The 25,573-nt window shown below is 33.2% G+C and overlaps 1 protein-coding gene across 1 annotated transcript; it reads left to right on the forward strand.

Moving 5' to 3' along the window:
- Positions 1-9,731: 9,731 nt before the first annotated feature.
- LOC111377498 (cannabidiolic acid synthase-like) lies at positions 9,732-11,557 on the forward strand. Its single transcript, XM_023000610.1, has one exon. The coding sequence runs from the start codon at positions 9,768-9,770 to the stop codon at positions 11,358-11,360; it is 1,593 nt and encodes a 530-aa protein (XP_022856378.1). The 5' UTR covers positions 9,732-9,767; the 3' UTR covers positions 11,361-11,557.
- Positions 11,558-25,573: the final 14,016 nt, after the last annotated feature.

Consider the following 25,573-nt stretch of genomic DNA (forward strand, 5'->3'; position numbering starts at 1 on the left):
GTCGCCCGATAGGACGGTAGACCATTCACAGAGTCGATCCCATGTCCCGTCCTCTTCGGCTCATGCTGTCACCCAGGCTGAGCCCGTTGATGTTTTTGTTTTTTTGGAGCCCTTTGATCCTATTACTGATATTCTTACTGAGGGTTCCCATGTCTTTCTTACGCCTCGTTCGGATTTTTCTTCAGCTGTTCCACTTTTAGCTGCCTTTCCTTCGACATCTACTTCTGCTCCAGGGGTGGCTTCCTTGCCTGTTGACCCCGTGGTGACGCTTATGGGTCAGATGTCTACTTTAATCGCGCAGCAGGCTCGTATGATGGCAGAGATCACGCAGTTACGTGCTGCCTCGGAGCATCAGTCTGTTGAGCTTTCTTCATTTCGACATGCTCTATGAGTGTGTCAGCGTCAGTTGCGTCGGATTCGTGATCGATTGGATGAGAGCTCGAGTGACGAGACTGGTGATGAGTCACCGAGTGCGGGTGGTGCTGCTTCTTAGTTTTAGTTTTAGTTTTTGATCCTTTGTCATTTGTGACAAAAATGGGGAGTAGATAGTTTAATTTCAATTTAACTGTGATATATTGGATTAACTGTGATGTAACTGTGGTTTGATATCTATTTAATGACTAGATTAAGTTTTGATGATTCATTGGGAAAAAAAAAACATCAAACACCTATCAAAAATCCTCACTACTTCCAGAAGATCAGTTGATTGAAAATCCGGGAAGGAGGTTGATTGAAGAACTGGAGTTCTTGTTGATTCGCGGGAAATAGAAGAAATACAAGGCTGAGATTTTGGCGCAGATCTGCAGAATCCAGGAGAGCTTTGGTCGATACAGTAAGGAGGTCAGAGTGTTGTTAGATACAATCATGTCTGGCGTACTGTAAGTTGGAGTCTTCTATAGTGAATCCCTATTGGCTTGTGCCCGGAGTTTTTACCCAGTTGGGTTTTCTCCGTCAACAATTTTTGCGTTATTTATTGCTTTCTGTCAATTTCAATTCAACCGGCAATTCAACATAGGTAATTAAATCATGTATATGAATCTGGACAACGTTTAATTTATGTGACTTGTTGCATAACTTAATTAAAATATTAAATTTCGCATAGACACCTATTCACCCCTTCTAGGTGTTGGTTAAGTCGAACTATAGCTTTTTCATAATTGATTGAAAGTTTTTTTGCCGGCTTGTTTTTCAATATTGTTTCGAATAATGACTGGTGATAGTCCCAAGAAACGGTCATGAAACGCAAGAATAATATCTTTTCCGCATTTCAAGGTCTTGAACGTGTTAGTGTTAGGTAAAAGTCATGATATTCCAATATCTTTGTAATCATAACTCGATAGAGATTAAAATTTTAATTTTAATTAAAATTAATAATTAATCATATATTTTATGAAATTTATAATTTTTTTATCTATAAATTTGATCAACTTTTATTAAGATCTACTAAAAATTTAATTTTAATAATCACCAAATATGAACTTTATTGTAATCTAAATATTCCATGGAGCAGTTTGGTCAAATCCATGATTTCAACAGAAATAATCATTATGTTTTGATTTTTCAAATTAAATGATTATGAAAAAAATTGTTATTTTCTATTGAGTTCTTGCCTTTTAGTATAGATCTTTGTTCTCTTCGTATAAATAGGATAGTTTGATGCACCTTTGATTTTCAAATAAAGTTGACATGAATTTTGATTAATTGCACAATTAATTATCTATATTTTTCTCTCGTTTCATCACATATGGAAAAAGAGAGATCAACTAGCCTAGAAACCAAACAATGATCTAAAATAGATTATTATTATTATTTTATTTTTTTCGGGAGGGTATGTTTAGTCATTGACAGGAATACACGACTTCAAAAGTAATGTTCTATAAATGTTATGCCCTAAATCCAATCAATTTTGGACATAAATACTGACGTAATTTTTATGGCAGATCTATTATTTAACTAATATTCAATTAAATTGAATCTGTAGATTCTAATCTTGGTAATTTATTAATCACATTTATGATTTTGAGATAATATTCACATATGATTGAATCTTAAATCATCCGTGGTCGTAAGTAATGATGAGATACGAATATCTCATTATGGATAGACCATCATGTGTAGCATTTCTTACTTGTGAAGTAAGTAACTGATCTCACAAGTTAAAGTGTGACGACACTTGAATGAACACGTGAATATTTTGTTATAAACAAAATGTTGGAGACCCGATAAGAGATTATACATGGATAACTATTTGAGTGTCGGTGTTAATCTCTAACGTTTGGTAGTAGAATTGGTCATTTGATTTGAAATCGTCATAGTGCCTTATATGAGGACAGTCATGCTTTGAAGGTGTTGGATGTGGCTCTGCCAATGGCCGCTAATAAGGCACCGTTAGGGTATATCAGGAATCGTATGAAGGTTGTAAGTGACCAATATAGGATTCGTCACTTTTAGATAGTATGAGATTATGATCTGCATTTCATTCAATTAAGTCGATAGCGAAATTCTTGGCCAAGGTATACTTTGAAGTCGAGAAGGAGTTTTCGACTTATATTGACTTAATAGTTGAATGAAAGATATGATCGATAATCGGGATTGACATACTTCCAATCTCGTAATTGATTAGATCATATTAATGAAGGGGTTATAGTTTCACAATAAACGAAGGAGTTTGGTTTCGTTATACCACGTGATATTTCCCGTCAGATGTATTGCCCTGATACATTGCTAAATGTCAATTTGGGACAGCAAATGTGAATTGGTGATAAATTAAAATGGTATTTTAATTTATCAATTTTAATTAAATCAAAATAAAATTATCTTCACCATTCTTAAATGTTTGTTTCAGCCCTTTTATGGTACAAGAGAATTGATGAGCTCCCACGAGTCAGTACTAGATCCTAAAAAATTGCTCTCTTAAAGCCTTTCTGATCAGGGCAAGAAACACCAACACTCCTACAGTCAGTCATTCCAACATCATAAACACACCCAACCTAAATAAATCTGATTGCTCTAAACTCAACCCATTTTCCAATAAAATTGGCTACTTCAAATTATTTCTGAGGGAAGGCCCAATTTGACTCATTGCTATTTGGCTATGATCTACTAGGTTTATCAGTGGCACTAAACCTTGTTCATTTATAGAGTGTTAGTTGACTGAAAGGCAACCTCAACTCCAGATTTTATTCTGTGGTAGAGGCAGGACAAACTTCTTGTCCATTGCATTATTTCCTACCTCTCAGAATATGTAATTCCTTCAGTTAATTCTTCAAAGACTTCAGCTGAAGCATGGAATCGACTCACCAAGTGCTATGCCAATTCGTCATCGTCCTAAGTCATAGGACTTACATACCAACTCTCCAAAATTTGAGGTACATGATCTATGATTGAATACCAATTCTCATTCTTAATGTTTTGAATGAAGTTGGACCAGAATTTAAGGAAACAACTCTAATAAAAGCTCTGCTATAATCTGTCAACACTGTAGAAAAAGAGATCACAATGCTCGTTATTGCTATTCTCTGGATCGAAAACTTGGACAACATGTGCCTCCTAGAGAAAATCACACAAATACAAGTGGTGGTTGTGCACCAAAATGGCTTCTCAACACTGGTGCTGGTCACCACGTAACTTCTTATTTGAAACAACCTCACTATTGGACAAATTGTTGTCGAAGAACCTCTCTGGACTATGATATAACTCGATATATGTTCTCAATCAGCATTGACCAAATGACCGAATGGTAAATCAAACTACAATTGAAATGACCCACCCAAAATCTAATTAGGCCATTTGAAGCGGCCCAATTTAATTAGTGTTGCTCGTGGCCCATTTTCAGTTACTTGGACGGCTAATAATACTGTCATTGGTGAAGTTTAGAAGTTGCAAGAACCTTCTAAACATTAATGAATGTAACTAATTTTCAATTTTATCATACCCTTATGTTGGAAGCATTACTAAAAAGCGCCAACGTTCTCTTATCAGGTCCTTTGACACCAAGGTAGAGGTTTGCTGGGTAAATTATTGTCAAACAATCTCCCCAAGTTATGATGTAACTCGATATATGTTCTCAGTCGGCATCGACCAAATGACAGAATGATAAATCGACGCCACAATTGAAATGGCCCTATCCAAAAGTTAATTGGGTCATTTGAAGCAATCTAATTTAATTAGTGCTGCTCATGATCTGTTTTCACTTACTTAAACGGCTAATAGATAGGAATGAACTGAGTAGCCCACTCAATTACCTATTGAGCCTTTGACCCATTACTATAACCTAATGAATTTACCTTAACCGTCCCATTTACTTGGTTATATGAGTGCTTACTCTACCTCTATTCATGTTGTGTAAAATTGGCTACCTCTCTTGTGCTCTATGTCCATTGCGGTTTCATTACTTTATTGCCTTTTGTGGTTATTCTCTTTGTGATTTTTACCTTTCTTTGTGGTTCTCCAAGTGTGTGAACCTTAGCAACCGTAAATGGAGGAGTTGGAAGAGGTTTTGAGTCATTTTGGTTTTAGGTGTCCATTGATTGGAGAAACTGAACCCGATTTAAGTCTTGGTGGTCTTCATCTTCACAACACTCACAACTCGACAGGCCTACGAAGGACCACGTGGTATTATAATTGGTGATTGTACAAGTTTGCGTATCACATATACTGGAAAATCCTATGCACTACCCTACTAATTAATTTTCCCTTCAAAATGTTTTATGTGTTCTATTAGTGAAACTAAATTTGATTTCATTTCCCCAATTTGGTAAAAATAATAATGCCTCAATTCTTCCTTTTGTGTTAAGGATCTAGAAATGAGAGCACCTCTCACTCAAGCATGGAATAAGAACGATGTGTACGAATGGTCCAACACAAGCAAAACCCAGTTGGTGAAAAAGCAAGCTTGTTATAGTGTCAATACTTCCATTGATAGTTGGCATAATCGCCTTGATCACCTATCATCGAAAGTTCTTCATCATATTACGTTGTCTAATAATCTCCCAATCCAATCGAGCCAGAGTCTGCCAAAAACCTTTTTTTATGATTCTTGTCGTTGCAATAAAACTCACATACTTCTAGCGTGTGAAGTTTAAAAAGTCTATATCTTTTAGATTTATTATATATGGACATTTGGGGCCCATCTCCTATTCGATCAATTGATGGGTACTCTTACTACATTAATTTTGTTGATCACTATACACAATGTACAAGGTTATTTTTTATGGCAAATAAATCTGACGTTTTCTCCTTATTTCCAAAGTTCAAACTTCGTGATTAAGAAGTACTTTAAAACATTCATCAATACAATCTACTCAGATGATGACAAAAAATATCAAGGCCTAAAATCTTGTTTGCAAATTATGGAATTCAACACTTGATTTCTCTATCATTGACATGACCTGTCCCGAATCATCATAGTAGACCCGAAACGTGACATGCGCCGATGATAGGTGTTGATTAGATGTCAAATTCATCACCCAGGCTCACTATGAGTTACTACAAGATATGCAATAAAATCAAATATTTATAAACATAGTGCAATGGGCCCAAAACTTTACTTCGTGGTTTAATCAAATTGACTCATATCCTTCAACATGTCGTGTGGCTCTAACTTTGAAATCACCAGGCTTCTAAAGCTATCAAGGACCAATATTACCTGTAAAATTAATTTTAGAAAAATATGAGTTGATAATTCAATGAGTGGAAGACTTAAAAAAATATCATACTTTCTCCTTTAAACATTTTTATCAAACGTCAAGTTCATATTGTTAAATACTCCACATTATAGCCTTTTAAAATTTATAGACAAAAAGTGAGACATTCTCATAACACTGTAAATATAATCTCATAATCACGATATAGTCATCAGCTGATATCTATACCACCATCTCATCACATCACATGTGATCCACCAAAAATGTACCCTCTGACTAAAATCTGTAATCCACTCCTCGGGCTAAGCACTTTCGCCATGGGCACTTTGGCTCCTTCCGTGAACGAAAATGGGTCTCATGACCTCTAGTAATCAATTATAAAGCACAACCAAGGCCCTTCAGTGAACTATATGTACACGGTCATGGCCCCTTCATCTCCAGTCAACCCCTCAGTGTAGTATAGAACACAGCCAAGGCCCCTCAGTAAACTAGAAGAAATATATAATTAAGGGTACTTTTCTGGTCGACCTCAAAATCACGCATCATATTCCAATTCACAATGTACCGTATACAATCTTTGAAATTCCACACGTATTACAATAAAAGATATTTCCGTAATAACAATATAATTCGAACATATAATTGTACATATTTTGATAATATAATTAATTCATAAATACTTTAAAAGTATTTATATTTTTCCACTCACAGAATTATATTCACAAAATCAACTCAGTTGATAAGCTATCTCTATGTCCATATCGCCGCCTAAAATATTATATAATTTTTAAATCAATAATTAAATAGGCGATACCCAAATTTAATTATTTCACGTTTAAGCGATTTTTAAAGTCTCTTTAATCAATAAAACTAATTTTTCTTTCATTTTACTCAATTTCATAACTTATTATACTTAACACCTTCAATAAAATTTAATTTAATCTAACAATCTAACCGCTATAAAATCAAACATAACATTTCAATAAGTAACTTTTTACTTACCATTTTTTAACTTTGAAGAATTCCAGCCTAATAGTAGAAGAATTTAGGGCCTGTTTAATTCGTTCGAATTCCATGGAGGAATTTGAATTCCATCTTTTTCCAATTTTGTGTGTTTAATACGTTTTAATTTCCATAGAATTCCATTTTCTTGCTTGTCTTGGGAAATGGTACTTTCTTGATTTTTAAGGATGGTGGGAATTGGTTTTCCAACCTACTGTTCACGGATTTTTTTTTTTTTTTTTGTGCAATGGAAACTGATTCTAAGAATTATTGTAAAAAAGTATTTCACTTTAATTGGCAATTTTCATATAAAACAAAGCCAAACGAGCACCAAAAGATAGATGATTTTCTTGATTTTTTTTGTTGGCAATGGAAACAAATTTCATTCCCAATACCAGTAAAATCTATCCTTTTAATTGACAATTTTCATGTAAAACAAAGCTAAACGAACACCAAAAAATATTTTTATTTCAACATTTTCTATGTGGAAAATTATACAAATCAAACATAATAATTTACAATTTTCAGGAAAATAATTTCTAGGCAATTCAATTCCCTAGAATTTGTTTTCAATTCAATTTAATTCTATCTTTGCAATCAAACGGACCCTTATTTCTAACATGTTGGCAATTTTATTTTTTTTTCTTCCTATTTTTTTCTTCTTTCTTGCTCGTTCTCGTTTCTTTGTGTGTAGTGTGTGTTATTAAATGGAATTGGAACTTGGGTGGATTGATATAAATCAATCCACCGCCTCCCTATATATATATATATATATATATATATATTTTAATTATTATTTTTTTATGATATGTTTGACTTTTTTTTCCTTTTTTTGTGTTTGACTAAATTGATGTATTACAACCATATACACCACAACATGTAGCTTCTGCTGAGACGAGCATTACATTTTTACACCAGGGGTAGACCCATATGGGTCATGTGGGGTCAAATGACCCAACAAATTTTTGGTTTTTTTTTTTTTTTTTTGAGTCAGTATTTGCACCGTTTACCATTACTATATATATTGGTTGTATCTATTGTATGCATGACCGTGTGATAGAGAAAGAGAAAGTAAGGATCTAGCCTTCCAGGCACAAGTGTGAGAGAAAGAGTGCATAGAGAGAAATTAGAGTGTGAGTGAATTGGGAAAACCTACCGTCCATTAAGTGAGATTATTATATTATTTAATCAATTAAGTGGTCTTTATCAAAATTGTATAAATTCAAATTTTGTTCAACAATTTAATGAACAAAATTTGAATTTGGTCATATAAACTATGTCATTTTAGTATTATCCTAATATTGGTTTATATTTTTGCCATCACTAAATTCATGGTCGAACTCTAGTTGAGATTGAATATTTCATTTTATTTATTTGTTCATTGAGCTTTGAGTTTATAGATTAGTTAAGAAAAATATTAGTGCATATTGCATACTATAAATTACTGGCCCAAATTTAATATACGTTTCAAGGCTCCAAAAACTCCAAGCTTGATTAAATTTCATCCGAACTAAACAATATTTCTGGCTCCACTCTTGAGTATTTGCATATATTGTTGTTGCAATTTGTTATTTTCTTGTTCCATCATTAGATATCACACATTTGAGATTATCATTGATGACAATATTCTTCTGTAACTTGAAAAACCCAACCGACTTGTTGCAATAGCAAAAGTATTCATTGTTGTTCATGTATTGAAAATTATTGGGTTTCCTTTTTTTTACCCAAAAATTTCCTGTTATGATTTATTCATATTTTTTTCTTCATCTCTAGTTTTTAGAAAACTCATGTATGTGTCATGTCAGTGTTTAACATAATAGAAACTTGGGATGTCATGCAAGTCATGCTCAAGTGCCAATGAATAAAGTCTACTATCCTTGGAACTTCTGAATTCCACTTGAACATCCTTAATTTTTGACCCTACAATAAAAAATGTCTGGGTCGGCCCCTGTTTTACACCGTGCTTCTCTTCCTCTCTCTTTGGTCTTATGCATTTAATGCTATAGTTTATCTTATCAATGGACTTCCTACATCTTCGCTTGATAATAAATCACCAGCAGACTGTCTGTTTATTAACTTACCAAATTAATCCAAATTAAGAGTTTTTGGGTGCCTTAGTTATCAATGTCATAGACCTTATACTAATCACAAATTAGAACAACGATCGCGACCTTGTGTTTGTGTGGGCAGCAAGCAAGTCAACAAAAACACGTATAATTAAAAATTCGTGGGCAATAAGTATACTTTCCATTTAAATAAGTAAATTTAAATTACTTTTCACTCTTTACCAAAAACACGTATAATTAAAAATTCGTGGGCAATAAGTAAACTGTATAAATCTGTTCTAGCTCGAAGGTGAGAATAATTCCAGGTGTTTGTGTGGGCAACAAGCAAGTCAACAAAATCGCCCACAGTAACGTGCTTTTAAAACCGTGTCTCGACAAAGCGGTTCAGATTTGCAATGCGGAGATTTTTAATACAGACTAAAAAATTTTGTGTCGGAAAAAATTTAGAATTAATATGTTCAGTCAGCTCATAAAAATCTTTGCATGCAAATCAAGTTTTGAATTCTTACAGATTGTAGATTTAAGTCTATTCATGGTTATCCTGCTCATTCCAGAAGCATAGATATTCAATTAATTCACCAGAGTCCATAAACGCAGGTCATAAATTCAATTAAATTTAAGAAATGTCAAAATATATAACTGAAATATCAGATAATCTGGAAATTTTTGACTTCTTCGTTGAAGAAAAATCTAAAAATAAATTAATTATTCAACATAACCAATGGGATACATTTCTTGTTTAAAATACTACTCTGTTACACCATGCAAACATAATTTTCTTCCCTAAGCTAGAAAAAAAAATAATGATAAATAAAAATAAAAATTTGGAAAGATAACGTAAGTGAACAAAATAATGTTGAGAAACTTGTACACGACAGCAAATTTAATTAGACCATTCGCTAACATACAATCATTATAGCAGGAATTTCAAACCTGATGTTCATATTAATATTCATTGTAATTTCAAAATAAGCATGCTTCTTCAGGATACTATAAATTGAACCTGTTCTATGCTCTGCAATACACAAATTAATCAGCTTTACGTTAAACACTGATGAAGACTCTATTTTCCTTTTTATTTGCCTCTCTAGTTATTTTTTCGTGTTCATGGGCAGTTTCTTCTGATGGACACGATGATTTTCTTCAATGTATGTCCCTTCGATCAGACAATAACTCTTCCACTTCCAATATTATTTATACCCCAAACAACTCATCATACTTATCCATCCTAAATTTCTCCATAAAAAACCTTCGGTTCACCTCAGACACGACGCCTAAGCCATTAGTCATTGTTACCCCTATGCATGAATCCCAGATTCCGTCTGTTGTATATTGCGCCAGAGAAAATGGCTTGCAAATACGGGTTCGAAGTGGTGGTCATGACTATGAAGGACTTTCTTATACATCAGAAGTCCCTTTTGTCATCCTTGATCTTATCAACCTACGGCAAATAAGCGTTGATGTTGAGAACAAAACTGCATGGGTTCAAGCTGGTTCAACAATTGGCGAACTATACTATAGAATTGCAGAGAACAGTCAAACCCTAGGGTTTCCTGCTGGTGTTTGCCCTACTGTTGGAGTTGGCGGACACTTCAGTGGAGGAGGTTACGGACCAATATTAAGAAAATATGGGCTTGCAGCAGATAATATAATTGATGCGCGCATGGTTGATGTCAATGGAAGAATTCTCGACAGAAATTCCATGGGTGAAGATCTCTTCTGGGCCATAAGAGGAGGTGGAGGTGCAAGTTTTGGAGTCATTCTTGCTTGGAAGGTGCAACTGGTGGATGTTCCAGAAAAAGTCACCGTGTTTTCAATTAACAAAACCTTGGATCAAAATGCAACAAATCTTGTACACCGATGGCAATATGTCGCACATAAATTCGACAAAGATTTGCTCATTATGATCCTTATACGAAGGGTAAATTCAAGCCAATATGGCGAGAGAACAATACAGGCTACATTTAACTCATTGTTCCTTGGTGGTGTTGATACGTTGCTTCCTTTGATGCAACGAAGCTTCCCAGAATTGGGTTTGCAGAGAGAAGATTGTACTGAAATGAGTTGGATAGAATCAGTCGTATATTGGACTGGGTTTCCCATAGAATCACGCGATGTCTTGCTGAACAGGACTCAGCCAAATGTACAATACTTCAAAGCAAAATCGGACTATGTTCAAATACCTATATCTAAGAATGGGCTTGAAGGAATATGGAAATTGTTTTTTGAAGATGAAGCCGAGCAAGCTGAGATGTTCTTGTCTCCATATGGTGGAAGAATGCAAGAAATTTCAGAATCTACGATTCCCTTCCCTCACAGAGCTGGTAATTTGTACGAAATTCAGCACTTGGTGTCTTGGGACGAAGAAGAGGTAGAAGCATCACAAAATTATATAAATTGGATTAGAAAGCTTTACAGTTATATGACTCCTTATGTTTCAAGGTTTCCAAGGGCTGCATATCTCAATTACAAAGATCTTGATATAGGAGTTAATGACAAGGGTAATACAAGCTATGCAAAAGCTAGCATTTGGGGGATCAAATATTTCAAGAATAATTTTAAAAGGTTGGCTCAAGTGAAAACCAAGGTTGATCCTTCTAATTTCTTCTGGAATGAACAAAGTATTCCACTCCTCTACTCATGGTGAAACAAGAGCGGAAAATAAGATTCTTGGGGAAATTGAATGCTTCAGTATTTGTATTCTTACTTGTGGATTGATTTTTATTTTCGTCAATACGACACTATATAGTTGATGTCATTTGTGTCAATAAAGATTGTTTTAAACTTGTGTCTATTAATAAAGTACACCATTTTTAATAAATTTGATTAGGATATTGATTTTTATTTCGATTTCTTATTTTTGCCTTCTATTGAATTTATCTATAGCTTTCTCATCACATGTCAAATGAAGAGAGAGGCCCAAAACTTCAAGTACGACCGATTTTTTTTTAACTCTCGTTTACGATAATATTGTGTGGTATAAAATGATAAAATTACAGTTCTTGCTCATCATCCTAATTAAAGCACTATAAGCAAATTTTGGTTCAGTCTTATTCATCAACCAACTTCTCGGTCAATAGTGACAAATTTGGATTAATGGCCCCAGTTTTCATGCATAAATTGAGCTTATGGAAACCCCTAAGCCCTAGTGATCTAAAGTTCGTTCATTTGAAAACCAAAGTTTCTACTAATATTTTTCATGAATGAGCATACCACTTCTTGGTTGTCCTGGGAAAATGATTCAATTTATTTCGTATTCTTATAAGTTTCTTGTGGATTGAATTTTATTAATATTGCAATTAGAGTATTAAATTTTTCTCACGTGTGTTGTGCTAATTAAGATTTTCTTTTATAAGAAACGGTATTCATTCATTAAAATCAGATCCAACCAGGTTCACAGGAAAATGGTCAGGAACATCCAACTAAACATTAAACTTGAATGGTTAAAAGCTTGTCGTGCAAGAGTATGGCTGCTCAGTTCGCATCTGTGCTAACGGAAGCAAAGGCCATATAGAAGAAAACTGCTTTCAGCTCCAAACTCAATGTACCAAGGCAACCTCAGCAACCGATTTGCTGCTAATATATGAATCCTAGAATTGCCGAGCATTTTCCATGAACAGATTTTGCGAAGGCTGCAATCACTTCACCTCTACTATTCCTGTAAATAGCTCCAACCACAGAAAGCTCATCGTTGAGAATTATAAACTCTAATTTTATTTCACCGAGAACAATCAATTCAAAGAATGAAACATACACAATCAAGGATGGGCAAGATTTGTAGAGGTTCGCCTCAAGTCACAACACGTCCTCTTTCACCACTACAATAAAAACCCATCTCCTCTTACCTCTCTTTCTTTCTCTATTTGATGGTTGTAAAAAACCTAAAGAGTGCTCCTAATTTATAAGAAAACCAAATTTTACAAGGACTCTAACTCCTTAATAGAATTTTACAAGAATTAGGCTCATCAACTTAACAATAATTAAGACTCCAATTCCTTAATATAAATTCCTAAAAAGTCCTTAATGAATTAGGCTCCACAACTTAACAATATCCTATTTGGAGACTAATTCACCATCAATGACCCTTCGCAGCGGCAACAACTTTTCAATGTCCAAATGAAGTTGCACGTACTTCAATTTCTCAATCGGAGCACTCTTCGTCAACATGTCTATTTGATTCTGACTCCCTTTAATCTTCTCAAGTGTTAAGGTTCCATCATGTTCTTCTTTTAACTGGTAAACTCTATATCCTGGAAAGCCTTCTTTCCTTTTGGTAACTCTGTCAATTCTCATGTTTGATTGGACAGTAATGAGTCATTCTCATCCTTCTTGACTAACTCACACTTGATTGATTCATTGATCTGTGCAACCTCACTAGTTAACCATTATCAATCAATAAAATATAATACAATGCCGGAGAATATCTCTATGGATGTCTAGTAGTTATACTAGATCTTTTGGGTTGATACTCCAAATTTGTAGCTTGTGGCTCCCTTCCAATTTTAGAGAAGCTATCCCTTATGTGCTTGTCGAAAATACAACATTCATACAAACTTTGTTCAACAGATTTCAACCCAAGTAGCTTCCCTTTAGGTTGAAACACTTTAATTTCCTCTCAACCATGTCTCTACAATTTCAACAGATGTAAAATTTCAAATTTATTTCCTCTAGTAAAAAAAATGGTTCCCTTAGTAACTTTCCAAGAACCAGCACCAAAAGTCACATTCTGACCTTCATCATTAATTTATCAAACTGAGATCAGATTACACATTTGTTTAGGTACATGCTTCACCCTATAAATTTTTCATACAAACCCATTTGATATAATCAAACTGACTGTTGAGCTTTTGTATTGCAAGTGAACGATATCATACTAAGCAATATAGTAGACTTTTGAGTCCTGATTATCATTTTCATACCTAATTTAATTAACTCCTATTTGATGAAAAACAAAGAATTGTGATTGTTGTGATTTTTTGACCGAACTACTTCTAACTAATTGAGTATCAAAATCGCACAAAAAGGTTGAGTTGATGTTTCAAATATGGAATGGATATTAGGACACAACAATTTCATCTATTGATATCCTTCAAGTCTTCATTCAAGATTCACAAATATGTAGTATTCGATCGAATTTTTCTTTTGTAATTAATTTATCCCTCTCGAGTTCACATCGAGTCTATTTAACTAATTTAATCTCGTAACTCTATGTAAATCAATCTTATTTAAACTCACTATTTATTCTAAAAATTCTTATAACAACTGCAATAATAGTATATGTATCTCTACATATTATACTAAAGTACCGAATTTTACCATGTGGTCTAAATCTAAAACTCACATCTCAATTGGCAAAAGATTCACAAAATTACTAAATTATTGATCAAGTAATTCAAAGCATTAAATACATGAATAAAATCAACATACAAACTTTAAAGAACTAGAATCATGAATAGATGAAATAAATGTCTCAAATAGATTACATTGTTCGCCATAATAGCTCGTTTAGCTACTCATAATAATAGTAGAAAAGTGAATGATTTATGTTAAGTGCATCACCGAAATTTAAAGAAAGATGTAGAAAATGGGGTGATTCTTTCACCAAGATCTTCTTCCAATCAATGCCTTAAACCCTTGATTTCTTGATTTTTTCTCATTTAATTCGCTCTTCTCACTATCAAGTTGTGTTCTTTGTATCTTAATATCTAGAATCCTAAAAAATACCTCCATTATTTTATCTATACTTCTCTTGACGTTTTCCTTGAATTTGGAGTTTTTATGGGCTACAAAATGGGCCAAAAAACACGCCCTAGACTCATCAGGCGACTTCTTGACGCCTAGCATATAGCGCTTGGGCACTGCTGCTCTGTTTCATCTTCTTCATGGTGGGGTCATGCTACCCAATATGTTTCTTTCTTAGATCTGTAGCACGATGGAACCATGATTGTGTCTCCGGGGTTCCGCCTCTGGATTAATATCCTCATTTTTTCTTTTAATGTAGAAAATTTACTCTTTCATTCTTTGGTTCCTCTTTTTTCCTAGGTTTATGTCAATGGTCTTGTTTTCTCCATTTATACAATATTTTACACCACCTTACCAATTTATAAATAATGCTAATGAACACATTATAAATGTTCAATACTCATAAGGTCTAGCCAAAATCAAGCTAAAGTTGTATAAAACTCATGAGCAAAACACACTCGTGAAATACTCTCAAACTTAACAGTTTGTTAGTTTCCAAGCAAAAACAAAGAAAAAAGAAAATAACTAAGAAATGCACAAACAAAAACTTAGTCAGATAGCTTACTTTTTGGCTCAATATTGAAAATATCATATCACATTTATGAACGGATTCAAAATCACAACGGAAGAGCCAAACTTCCACTTATCCAATGAAACGGGTGTGTGTTTGTGTGGAATTGAGTGTAACGTCGTACATTCACAAGTTGCTTCAATTCCCAACCCTCAATGGTCAAGTATTTCCTTTCTTCCCTTTCTTCACTCATGAGATTTACATACTCACAAACTTGTTTTCTTCTATTCTCTTCCCAAAGTATAATTCTAAAGATTTGTTTCACTGATCAATTCTTTATACCACTCTAATTTTGTTTAGTCTAACCGAAAACGTTAACAACTTAATCATGTGATGATTCTTCCAAATTTTAAGTGTTTCAACAATCAAGTTTATACCAAGTGATTTAAACCCACTAGTTATCTGAGCCCTCGACAATCAGCTCTTACTTGAGCATTGAGTCAACAAGTCCTCAGTTTTCGAATACTAGAGGGGTACCAGGTTTTAAGAAATCCCTAAAAACCTACTTATTTGAGTCAAAAAGATATAGGCATGAAGCGTAAACTGAATGAGTATTATGCTTATTTTCTATAAAAGAAAAGGTAAAATTTATGAGGATTAGATCCCTAGCATTTGGTCATCCCGAGTTCATTCTAGAAAGTCAAAGACACTCCATACAATCTTTTTAAACATGCACAAAATCATCACAATCTTAAATTATTTCTTATACCAACTCGAACACCCCAGATTATTATGTATACGGTAAAAGAATGTTGTGAACCATGGGTTAAGGGATTAAGCATCTAAGTCTTCTATTTAACCTATACATATGAATCTTCATATTCTTGTACAATACTTAACTCAATTATCATGCATAAATATTGTCACGCTTTTCACATAAAATAGTTGAAAGTTCTACTAAAGCACATAATTCATTCACAATCCATAATAATACGTGCTAGCAAATATATTCATCATAGCTGACAAGGCTATCTAACTAACAAAAGCATACATAAATTTTTTTCCACACAATTGACACAAAATAAAATCATATCACTCAAGTACAAAATCAAGAAATACTAAACACTGACAAAAGCCTTTAACAATTGATGATTCACCTCCCAAACTTAAAGCTACACTATCCCCATTTTGAAAATAAATACAAAAGGGTTTTGGATTTTCCTAAATATATAGTTGATGTCGTCATTAGCACCTTAGTGACGTGGATCCTGAGAAGCGGGATGATATAGAAAAGTTGGCTGCTTAGAGAACATCATGTTGGGATATGTAGATGACAACATTATGAATAACTCATTCTGATATTAATATTGTATATGCATTGAGTAGGACCGATTCCTTTAATGTTAGCAATGCTCCATCCAGTTGTAGTTTTGTGCCTATTTATTACCTTCAATAAATTTATCTCCTCCTCTTGTATCATATCATTTGTGTTGATTCCTGAAAGTGTAACTAAGTTTCCCAAATAAGCATAGCGTAGATGTGAGGGCAAAGACTTTAACTTTAGACTCAAGGCATTTTCCATTAATGTTACCGACGTTAATGGATTGGCACCATGAGACTCATATTGACATTGTCTCTTTCCCATGGTTTGCTCAGTTAGCTGTAAAGTGCATTCCTTCATTGCTGACTTCTCTGATTCTTACTATGCAATATCTACTTCATATTTGTTAGATGGATGTTCTACCTCAAATGTATCAGCTACAATCTCCTCAAGAACATCTATTTGGCAACAAGTATTCAAAGTCAGTGGGTGTTTCATCGCCTTGAACATATTGAATATAGCCTACTCATTGTCGATCATCTTTCCATCATATACATCAATAAGTTCTCTTTCAGTGGCTACGAAAGATCTTTCCAAGATTAAAGGAATATTTGAATCATCTTCCATATCAAAGATAATGAAATTTCATGAGAAGATGAATTTATCAACCTTAATTAGCACCTCTTCAATGATTCACATTGGTCTTTTGATAGACATGTCAGCGAGTTACAATGATATTATTTTTAGTTTGCTTCTTCCAATCCAAGATGTTAGGAAAATGTTGTAATTCGAAATATGTGACCAAAGGACCAATTTGTCAAGTTTGTAAAGTCAAGGACTAAATTGTAAAGGTCCAAAAAGTTCAGGGACTTGTGTTGCAATTTTGCAAAGTTTATAGCATAGGTCTAGGGTAAAGTTGGATGCTTTGAAGATGCAAATGGCGTGTTGATCTCGCTAGAGTTTCGCCCTGACCTCGCTCGAGCCTAAATAACAGAACTGTTGTCGCTAGAGTTTCGTTGAGGGGTCGCTCGAGCGAAGGTGCGTCGCTCGAGTTTCACCAGCACTTCGCTCGAGCGACAGTGCTATCTGACTTTTGGTAATTTTCCTTCCTCGCGAATTTTAAACGCTCCATACTACCAAAAATGACCTACTATATAAACAAAAATTTCGTTTTTCATTGATAACCTTTGGAAAACACACAAATAAAAATTTTTCTCGACAACCAAAGGACCTAGAGCCAAAAAATTCTTTCTTTTCATCTTATGCTCTATTAGAGAAAGACATCAACCTTCACAAAACCAAAACGCCATTCAAATCTCCATATCAACTTCCAGAAGATCATCTGTTTAAAGATCCGGGAAGGAAACTGCTTGAAGAATTGGAGTGCTTGGTGATTCACAGGAGATAGAAGAAATTCAAGGCTGGGATTTTGGCGCAGATTTGCAAAATCCAAGAAAGCTTTGGTTGATACAGTAAGGAGGTCAAAGTATTGTTAGACTCAATTATGTCTGGCGTACTGTAAGTCAATATCTTCTATAGTGGATCTCTACTAACTTGTGCCTGGAGTTTTTACACAATTGGGTTTTCTCCGTCAACATTTTGTTGCGTTTTTACTACCTTCTGTTGTTTTGATTTCAACCGGCAATTCAATTTAGGTAGCTAAATTATGTGAATGAATCTGGACAAAGCGTAATTTATGTGACATGTTGCATAAGTTAATTAAATTGTTAAATTCCGCATAAACACCTATTCACCTCCCTCTAGATGTTGTTTAGGTCGAACTATAGCCTTTTCAAGTGGTATCAGAGCCAAATCTCGAGTCCTGACCCATAGTTGTCTAGATGAGTCAATCACTTTCTATACCTCCGTATTTTGATGAAAGTAATTATGCTTACTGGAAGGTTAGAATGCGTGCATTTCTTAAGTCTCTAGATGAGCATGTTTGGGTGAGTGTGCAAAATGGTTGGAAACTTCCCTCCACTACCGTATCAGGAACTGTTAATCTTACTGACATATCACTATGGACTAAGGCTGAGATAGTTGAGTGTAATTGGAATAGCAAGGGGCTTCATGCCCTGTTTATGGCCGTGTCTCCCGAAGAGTTTAAGAGAGTGTCAATGTGCGAAACTGCTAAAGAAGTTTGGGACATCCTTGAAACTACACATGAGGGAATTAAAATGGTAAAGAACTCGAAATTACAAATGCTAGCCTCTAGGTTTGAAGAAGTGAGGATGAAGGATGATGAAACTTTTGATGAATTTTACGCAAAACTGAATGATATCGTTAATTCTAGTTTCAATCTAGGTGAGAGAATTCCCGAGTCTAAAATTGTGAGAAAAGTACTTAGGTCCCTGCCAGAGAGATTTAGACCTAAAGTTACTGCCGTTGAAGAAAGTAAAGACCTAGATGAAGTTAAAATTGAAGAACTGGTAGGATCCTTGCAAACTTATGAACTTACTGTCACACAACCTAAGAAAGGAAAGTCCATAACCTTAAAATCCATCAAAGAGGATGAATCATCTGATACTGAGTCTCTTAGAGATGATGAAATTGTATACTTTGTTAAGAAATTCCAAAAAGTTCTCAAGAATAGGAGAAAGCCTCAGGATAGAAAAAGTGGAGTCCCTAGCAGATTCTCGAAAGAAAAAATTGAAAGGTTTAACAATAAAGGGTCGAGTGATAAACCACGTTTGGTTAGGTGCCATGAGTGTCAAGGTATAGGTCACTATAGGAATGAGTGTCGTAGTTATAAGAAGAATCAAAGAAAAGAGGATTTGTATTGAGTGTATCACCGGATTTAAAGAAAGATGTAGAAAAAGGTATCGCTCTTGCACCAAGATCTTCTTCTTCTTCTTCTAATCAATGCATTAAACCATTGATTTCTTGATCTTTTTCTCCTTTGATTCTCTATCCTCTTTCTCAAGTTCTGTTCTTTGTGTCTCAATATGTGGAACAGTAAAAAATGCCTCCATTCTTGTATCTATACTTCTCTTTACATTTTCCTCAAATTTGGAGTTGTTATGAACTTCGAAATAGGCAAAAATAAATTTACTCGTTTGCCCTTTTGTTCCTCTTTTCTGCTCGGTTTATGTCAATGGTCTTGTTTTCTCCACTTTTGGAATATTATATATCACCTCACCAACCTATAAAGCAACACTAACAAATGTATTAAAAACATTCAATACTCATAAGATCTAGCCAATAGTGAAGTTAAAATTATAAAAAAAACTGTTAGTAAAACACACTCGTCACTAACGTCACCAATACTAACAATATCCACAAGTTCTCCACCAATACAATCACCTTTCCACAATTTCCAGCAACATCGTTTTTCATAGTTTTACGACATGTTGTGGTATGAAAAGAAGCCCCTAAATCCATTAACCAATAATCAATAGAACTATCAATCGACAAGAGTAAAGCATCTTGTACATCTTCAGTAACAACATTAGCACCATCGTTATTCCTTTATTCATTCTTCTTTTGGAGATCTACAATTCTTATTCATGTTGACAGTCTTACATAATTTCAACATTCCATATACTTTTCAGATCTGGACTTGTTTCTACTATTCATCAACTTCCCACCATTACCTTTATTGGGAAAAATAAAATGGAATCCCTTCCCATATTCTCAACTCTAAGAGCAGAAGACATTGAGACTTCTCTTGAATCTCTTCTACAGACTTCTTCAGTAAAAATAGTATCGCAAACATCATTGAATTTCAATTTCGCATTGTCTACAGAGTTATTGACTGCAGCTCTCATAGGCTCCCAACTATTCGATAGTGTCAATTGGATAATATATAGCCAGTACCTGATGATCAAGGAGTTTCCAATCATCATCCATCATTCCTGTCAGCTTTTCATTCAGAAGAGGATGGTGCAGTTTCTAACTATACCGATATTCCTCGATCTACGTCCTTCAAAATGCAAAATCCATACATCAAACTTGCAAATCCTCAGCGACTTCACTTCTTCACCCACTATTACTCTCAATCAATACCAAAAACTCTTATACCAATTGTTGAGAATTATGAACACATTCTATTCCATCGAGAGCAATTAATTTAAAGAAAGAAAAATCAAAAATAAAATATACGCAATATTTATAAAGATTTACCTCAATGTGAGATTGCGTCCTCTCCCACCTCTACAGTAATTCAATATGATAAAAAAAAAAAAAAAATTACACTATAAAATCACACATATCTTCTCTAACCTCTCTTTCTCTCTCTGTTTGATGTTTATAAAAAACCTAAGGAGGGTTCCCTATTTATAAGATAAAATAGGGCAACCAATTTTTACAAGAACTCCAACTCCTTAATAGAATTTTACAAAAATTAGGCTTCTCAACTTGACAGTAATTAGTACTCTGATTACTTAATATAAATTCTTAAATAGTTCTTAATGAATTACTATCATTCTCTCTTCTAGAACTCTCAAGCCCATTTCCATCAACCTCAGACTCATCTCTTGAAATTCGAGAATGTATAAAGCTGATTGATGAACAATGTTGTCTGATTCACGTCTGGCCCCAGAAAATAGCAATATTTGAGTCATACCGACAACCATACTTGATATTGCATGCTAGCACAACTCCAACTCTTTGTTTGTGCGACATTGCCATGCTAGCACCAGCATACTCACGTATGAATGTTCCAATCAGCTCCATGACTAGACTCTAATGTTAAGTTCTATCACATTGCACCCAAACATAGCATAGAATATTCTGTTTATTGATTTTATTTTTTGGATAGACAGCTTGGTCCACTCATGTCCATTCATAAGGCTTCTACACACTTGAAAAAAATGTTAGAAGCATGCTACCATCTTTGGTGGTAGGAAAGGCAGCCATGAGTATTTCTACGTTCAACTCAGTAAACTATAAAAGTGAATATTGGGTGTGGAATAAAAGGAAGACATGAACCACATGTGTACGTGCACTGAGTTGTAAAGATGAAACAATGTGCAAAATTATACGGTAAGAGAATAAAATAACATTACATGTAAATGATTTGAACTAAGTGTATGATTTTATAGTAGAAGAAGTGAAGTGGTTACCTTGGATGAAAGATACATGACCTCTTCTTAACGGTCAATGCGTCATCCTCATAGGTATAACTTCTATTTTTCAATGGGTATTTAATGATTATAAAATGTGACTATCCTATAACCTAGGTGTAAATGTGTAATATTAGAAAAATAGATTGACAAGTTGACTGAGAGTCGTCATAGATGAGGGAAAGTTAGGAGAGATGCCTTTTGAAATCAAAGGATCATCACTTCAAAAATGTGCTGTAGCAGATCATGGTATCTCGCCTTGATCTTGGAAGGTCGGCCTTCAAAATCTCACCTAGGCTAAGGCGAAGGCATCACTTCAATTTCCACTTTGATGGTCTTGGCTAGGTCAGATAATTAAGTAATGCGGAGTTCAAGCCTGAGGTCGCTTGTTAAACGGTTGTCACATGGCATTGATTGGAAGTTGGAACCTCATAAGATGAGTGACATGAGTCATAATAATAGTCCCCTGAGTCCCAGGTGTAGACTGTGGTAAGGAAGTTAGAGGGATTATACATAAGGGAGGCTTACAAACTACCTCTGACATTTAACTTAGCTGAGTTGATGAAGTGATTTGTGTTTGAAAAGTGATGATGATACAACATTCGGTAATCTTTTGTGCAATCATGTTTATTGAGTGATTTTTATATTCATAAACAAGTAATTTTGTGAAATAACTTTTGATATATTTATATATTAATTATTTTATTTATTATTAGCGGTTCCATGCTGATTTGATCCCGATTCAACTTTTCGACTCTTGATTCTTTTACTCTTTTGGATCTATGTTCGGGTTGATTTTCAAAATATTATAAAGATTAAATCAAGTCTTTTTTATGCTTAAGTTTAATTTTTAATTGTCCTTTTATTTAATTCCAACTTAAACTAAAAATTAAAATTGCGTAGAATAGACTTCTAACTTCTAACGCTTGACTTTTAACCTTTGTATTTCATTTTCCTACTTTGAATATTTTGATCAGCAATTATCCAAGAAATTCCAGAAACTTTCAGTAAAAGTTTTTGGCAGACTGCTTGTATTTTCTTGGCATGCTTATCAATATTATTTAAAATAAATTACTAGTAAATGATAAAATAAACGAGTGAAATGATGAGATATAAGAACTGGTCACACAACACATGAATATTATTTTTTTAATGCATTCAAATTCTGGAACGAGTTAGGTCAAAGTCATGTTACATTCCACTAAATTTGTTATCATGATTTAATCTATATATTCTTTTGAACGAGTTTTGTCAAATCCATATTTTTCAAAGAAACTAATGATTTTATTTGGATCATGATTTATATACTTCTGGTTTTAGTTTCTTTAAAACTATAGATTTTCGTTTTCTTTTGTTTATATATCATTTTGCACGTTCCATGAGCAAAAAATGTGAAGATAGAAATATTGAATAATATAAAAAGGTTAACAGTGTATTTGATTTTGTAAAATCAAGCTGTTTTTAGTTCTCAATTTCGTAAAACATCCGAAACATGTTTGGTATGGTATTTTCAAAAATATATTTTCTTTTAAAAAAAGGTTAAATTTATAACATTAACTAAATACACTTTTTTTACATTCTCAGTATTTTCATTGAAAACACTCGAACCATTGAAAATAGTGTTTTCAATGAAAATAAGAGCTTAAATAAAATTTCATTTAAAGTAAAAATTCTAAATCATAATAATAATTAAAATTAAAATTAAATTCAAAAAAATATAAAAATTCAATATAATCAAAAATAAAAATTTTAAGAAGATAAATCAAAATTCCAAAAAAAAATAGAAAATTCAACAAAATAAAAATTCTAAAGAAACTCTTACAGAAAAATTTTTCTGAAAAAATAAAATTCTAAAAAATTTTAGAAAAAAGATTGTAAAAAATAAAATTAGTTCAAGCTCTTCATGATTATTTACAAGAAAATTCTAAAAAATATATATTTAAATGAACATAGATGAAAATTCGAAGTCCATATCATTATTTTTTATTTTTTATTTTCTGTGTTTTGTAGACTCAATTTATTATTTATTTTTATATTACTTTGCAGTTGAAAAAATATTTTAAGATTCACTAAATTTATTATATAATACTTGATAATATATATTAATATTAAATTGTTATATTTTATAGAATAATGAATTTTATGGAATAAAATGCTATTTAGCAATTTTTCGAAATTCGAAACCAAATATTTTTTCTAGTTTTTTTTTTTCTGTGGCAAAATTGTTTTTCAGAATGACAAACAAAATACATTTTGATCAAAAAAATTTAGAATCGACTCAAAATTCAAATTTTAAAACTGAAACATAAACCAAAAGAAGCCTACAATTTGGAGTTTCATCTTAATGATCAACTTTATTAAGATGTGTAGTTCAAATAGTTTGATATATCTAGAAGTTTAAATGTCGTTTCTACTTGCTCTAAAACAGTTTACTCTAATCATATTATAATTCACATTAAAATCTTATATTTAGGGATCATTGCTATAATAAAATATATATATATATTTGAGTTTTGACCTTTTAATATTTTATTTATTTTTTATTATCTCATTTTATAACTGGGTGAAAGTTTTTATTGTAATCTAAATATTCTATGGAGCAGTTTGGTCAAATCCACGATTTCAACAGAAATAATCATTATATTTTGATCCTTCAAATTAAATGATTAAGGAAAAAAATTGTTATTTTCTATTGAATTCTTGCTTTTATTATAGATTTCTGTTCTCTTCGTATAAATAGGATAGTTTGATCCACCTTCAATTTTCAAATAAAGTTGACATGAATTTTGATTAATTGCACAACAAATTATCTAAACTGGTACTATGCAATGTATGAATGGTATTAATTAACATTCTTAAATTGAATAATGTTATTGATAGTGAAAATTATCGGTAGTTGCTCTACATGACATATACATGACAATTTGTTATTTGATGTATTAATATTGCAGTTTTTTATTGTTTCATCCATTAAATAATAAATTGTCATGTGTATATCACGTAAAGCGATTACTATAGTTTTCATTAAATTTACAAGATTTGCATAAATTTAAGGACAAACGTTACCATAAATACATTTTTTAAAAAGCCAATGCATACATGTAGGGCTGGGCAAATCTCCCGAACCAAACCCAAACCAGATTGAATCGAATCCGACAGTTCTTGTCAAATTAAATACTCGAACGAGTATTTGAATTGAGAACCGACGGGTACGATTCGATTCTCGGTTCTAGACGAAGAACCGAATAAAAATCGAATCTTTCTAATTTTTTTATATTGAGTAAATCAAATTATTTTAATTTTAATTTTTTCTAAACAAATTAACAAATTAACAATTTCTAAATCCAAAATTTTGGCCCAATAATTTGTTTCATTTCTAATTTTTTTATTTTTTGCCCAATTACCCATTTTAATGTTTCATTTCTTAGCCCAACAAGATCCAATCCACTAAATAACCATAAACACCTACACTAAAGTGCATAATGTTGTCTCGACTCTCGCACTCACTCTCTCAACCTCGCTAACATTCCAAAACCTATATAATCGTCGGCCGACACTGTGACCTCCGATCGAAATTGTGACCTTCGCCGATCGAAACTTTGACCGTAGCGATCATTTGAATAAGGTAGTCTACTAGTCTTTGACATTCCAAAACTATTGAATGTATCATTAGTTATATTTATATAATATTATAAATGTTAAAAAAATTAACTATAGTACAGAACCGAATCGAACTGAACCGAACTGAACTGAACGGAACTGAACCCAAATGGTTCCATAATTATATTTGGACCCGATGGCTCCATTTACTAGATACCCGAAAATTTTGGTTCGATTCGGTTCTCTTTAGAACCAAACTGAACCGACTCACGCCCAGCCCTACATACATGCCTTTGAAGGGAGTATTATAATTTATCCTTTAAAGAAAATTTAAAATTAAATTACTAAGACAAATTAATTATGGGGATATAAAATATTTATATTTTTCTTTCGTTTCGTCACACATGGAAAAAAGAGAGATCGCCTAGCCTGGAAATCAAATAATGATCAAAAATGAGTAAATTTAACCAATCCTCACTGAACTTTCAAATGGATACTACTTGCTCACTCTTCTTTAACGGATTACCCAATGGTCACTGATCTTTCTATATTGTTATTCATTCGCCACTCACTTCACTCCCGTCTATTCAAATTAATAGAAAAATACACGTTTAATACGGCAA

This window comes from Olea europaea, unplaced genomic scaffold (assembly GCF_002742605.1).
Source record: "Olea europaea var. sylvestris unplaced genomic scaffold, O_europaea_v1 scaffold1662, whole genome shotgun sequence".
NCBI classification, from domain to species: domain Eukaryota; kingdom Viridiplantae; phylum Streptophyta; class Magnoliopsida; order Lamiales; family Oleaceae; genus Olea; species Olea europaea.

What these genes read in the sequence shown, in the direction of transcription:
- LOC111377498 (XM_023000610.1), top strand. Translation starts at nt 9,768, where the DNA reads ATGAAGACTCTATTTTCCTTTTTATTTGCCTCTCTAGTTATTTTTTCG.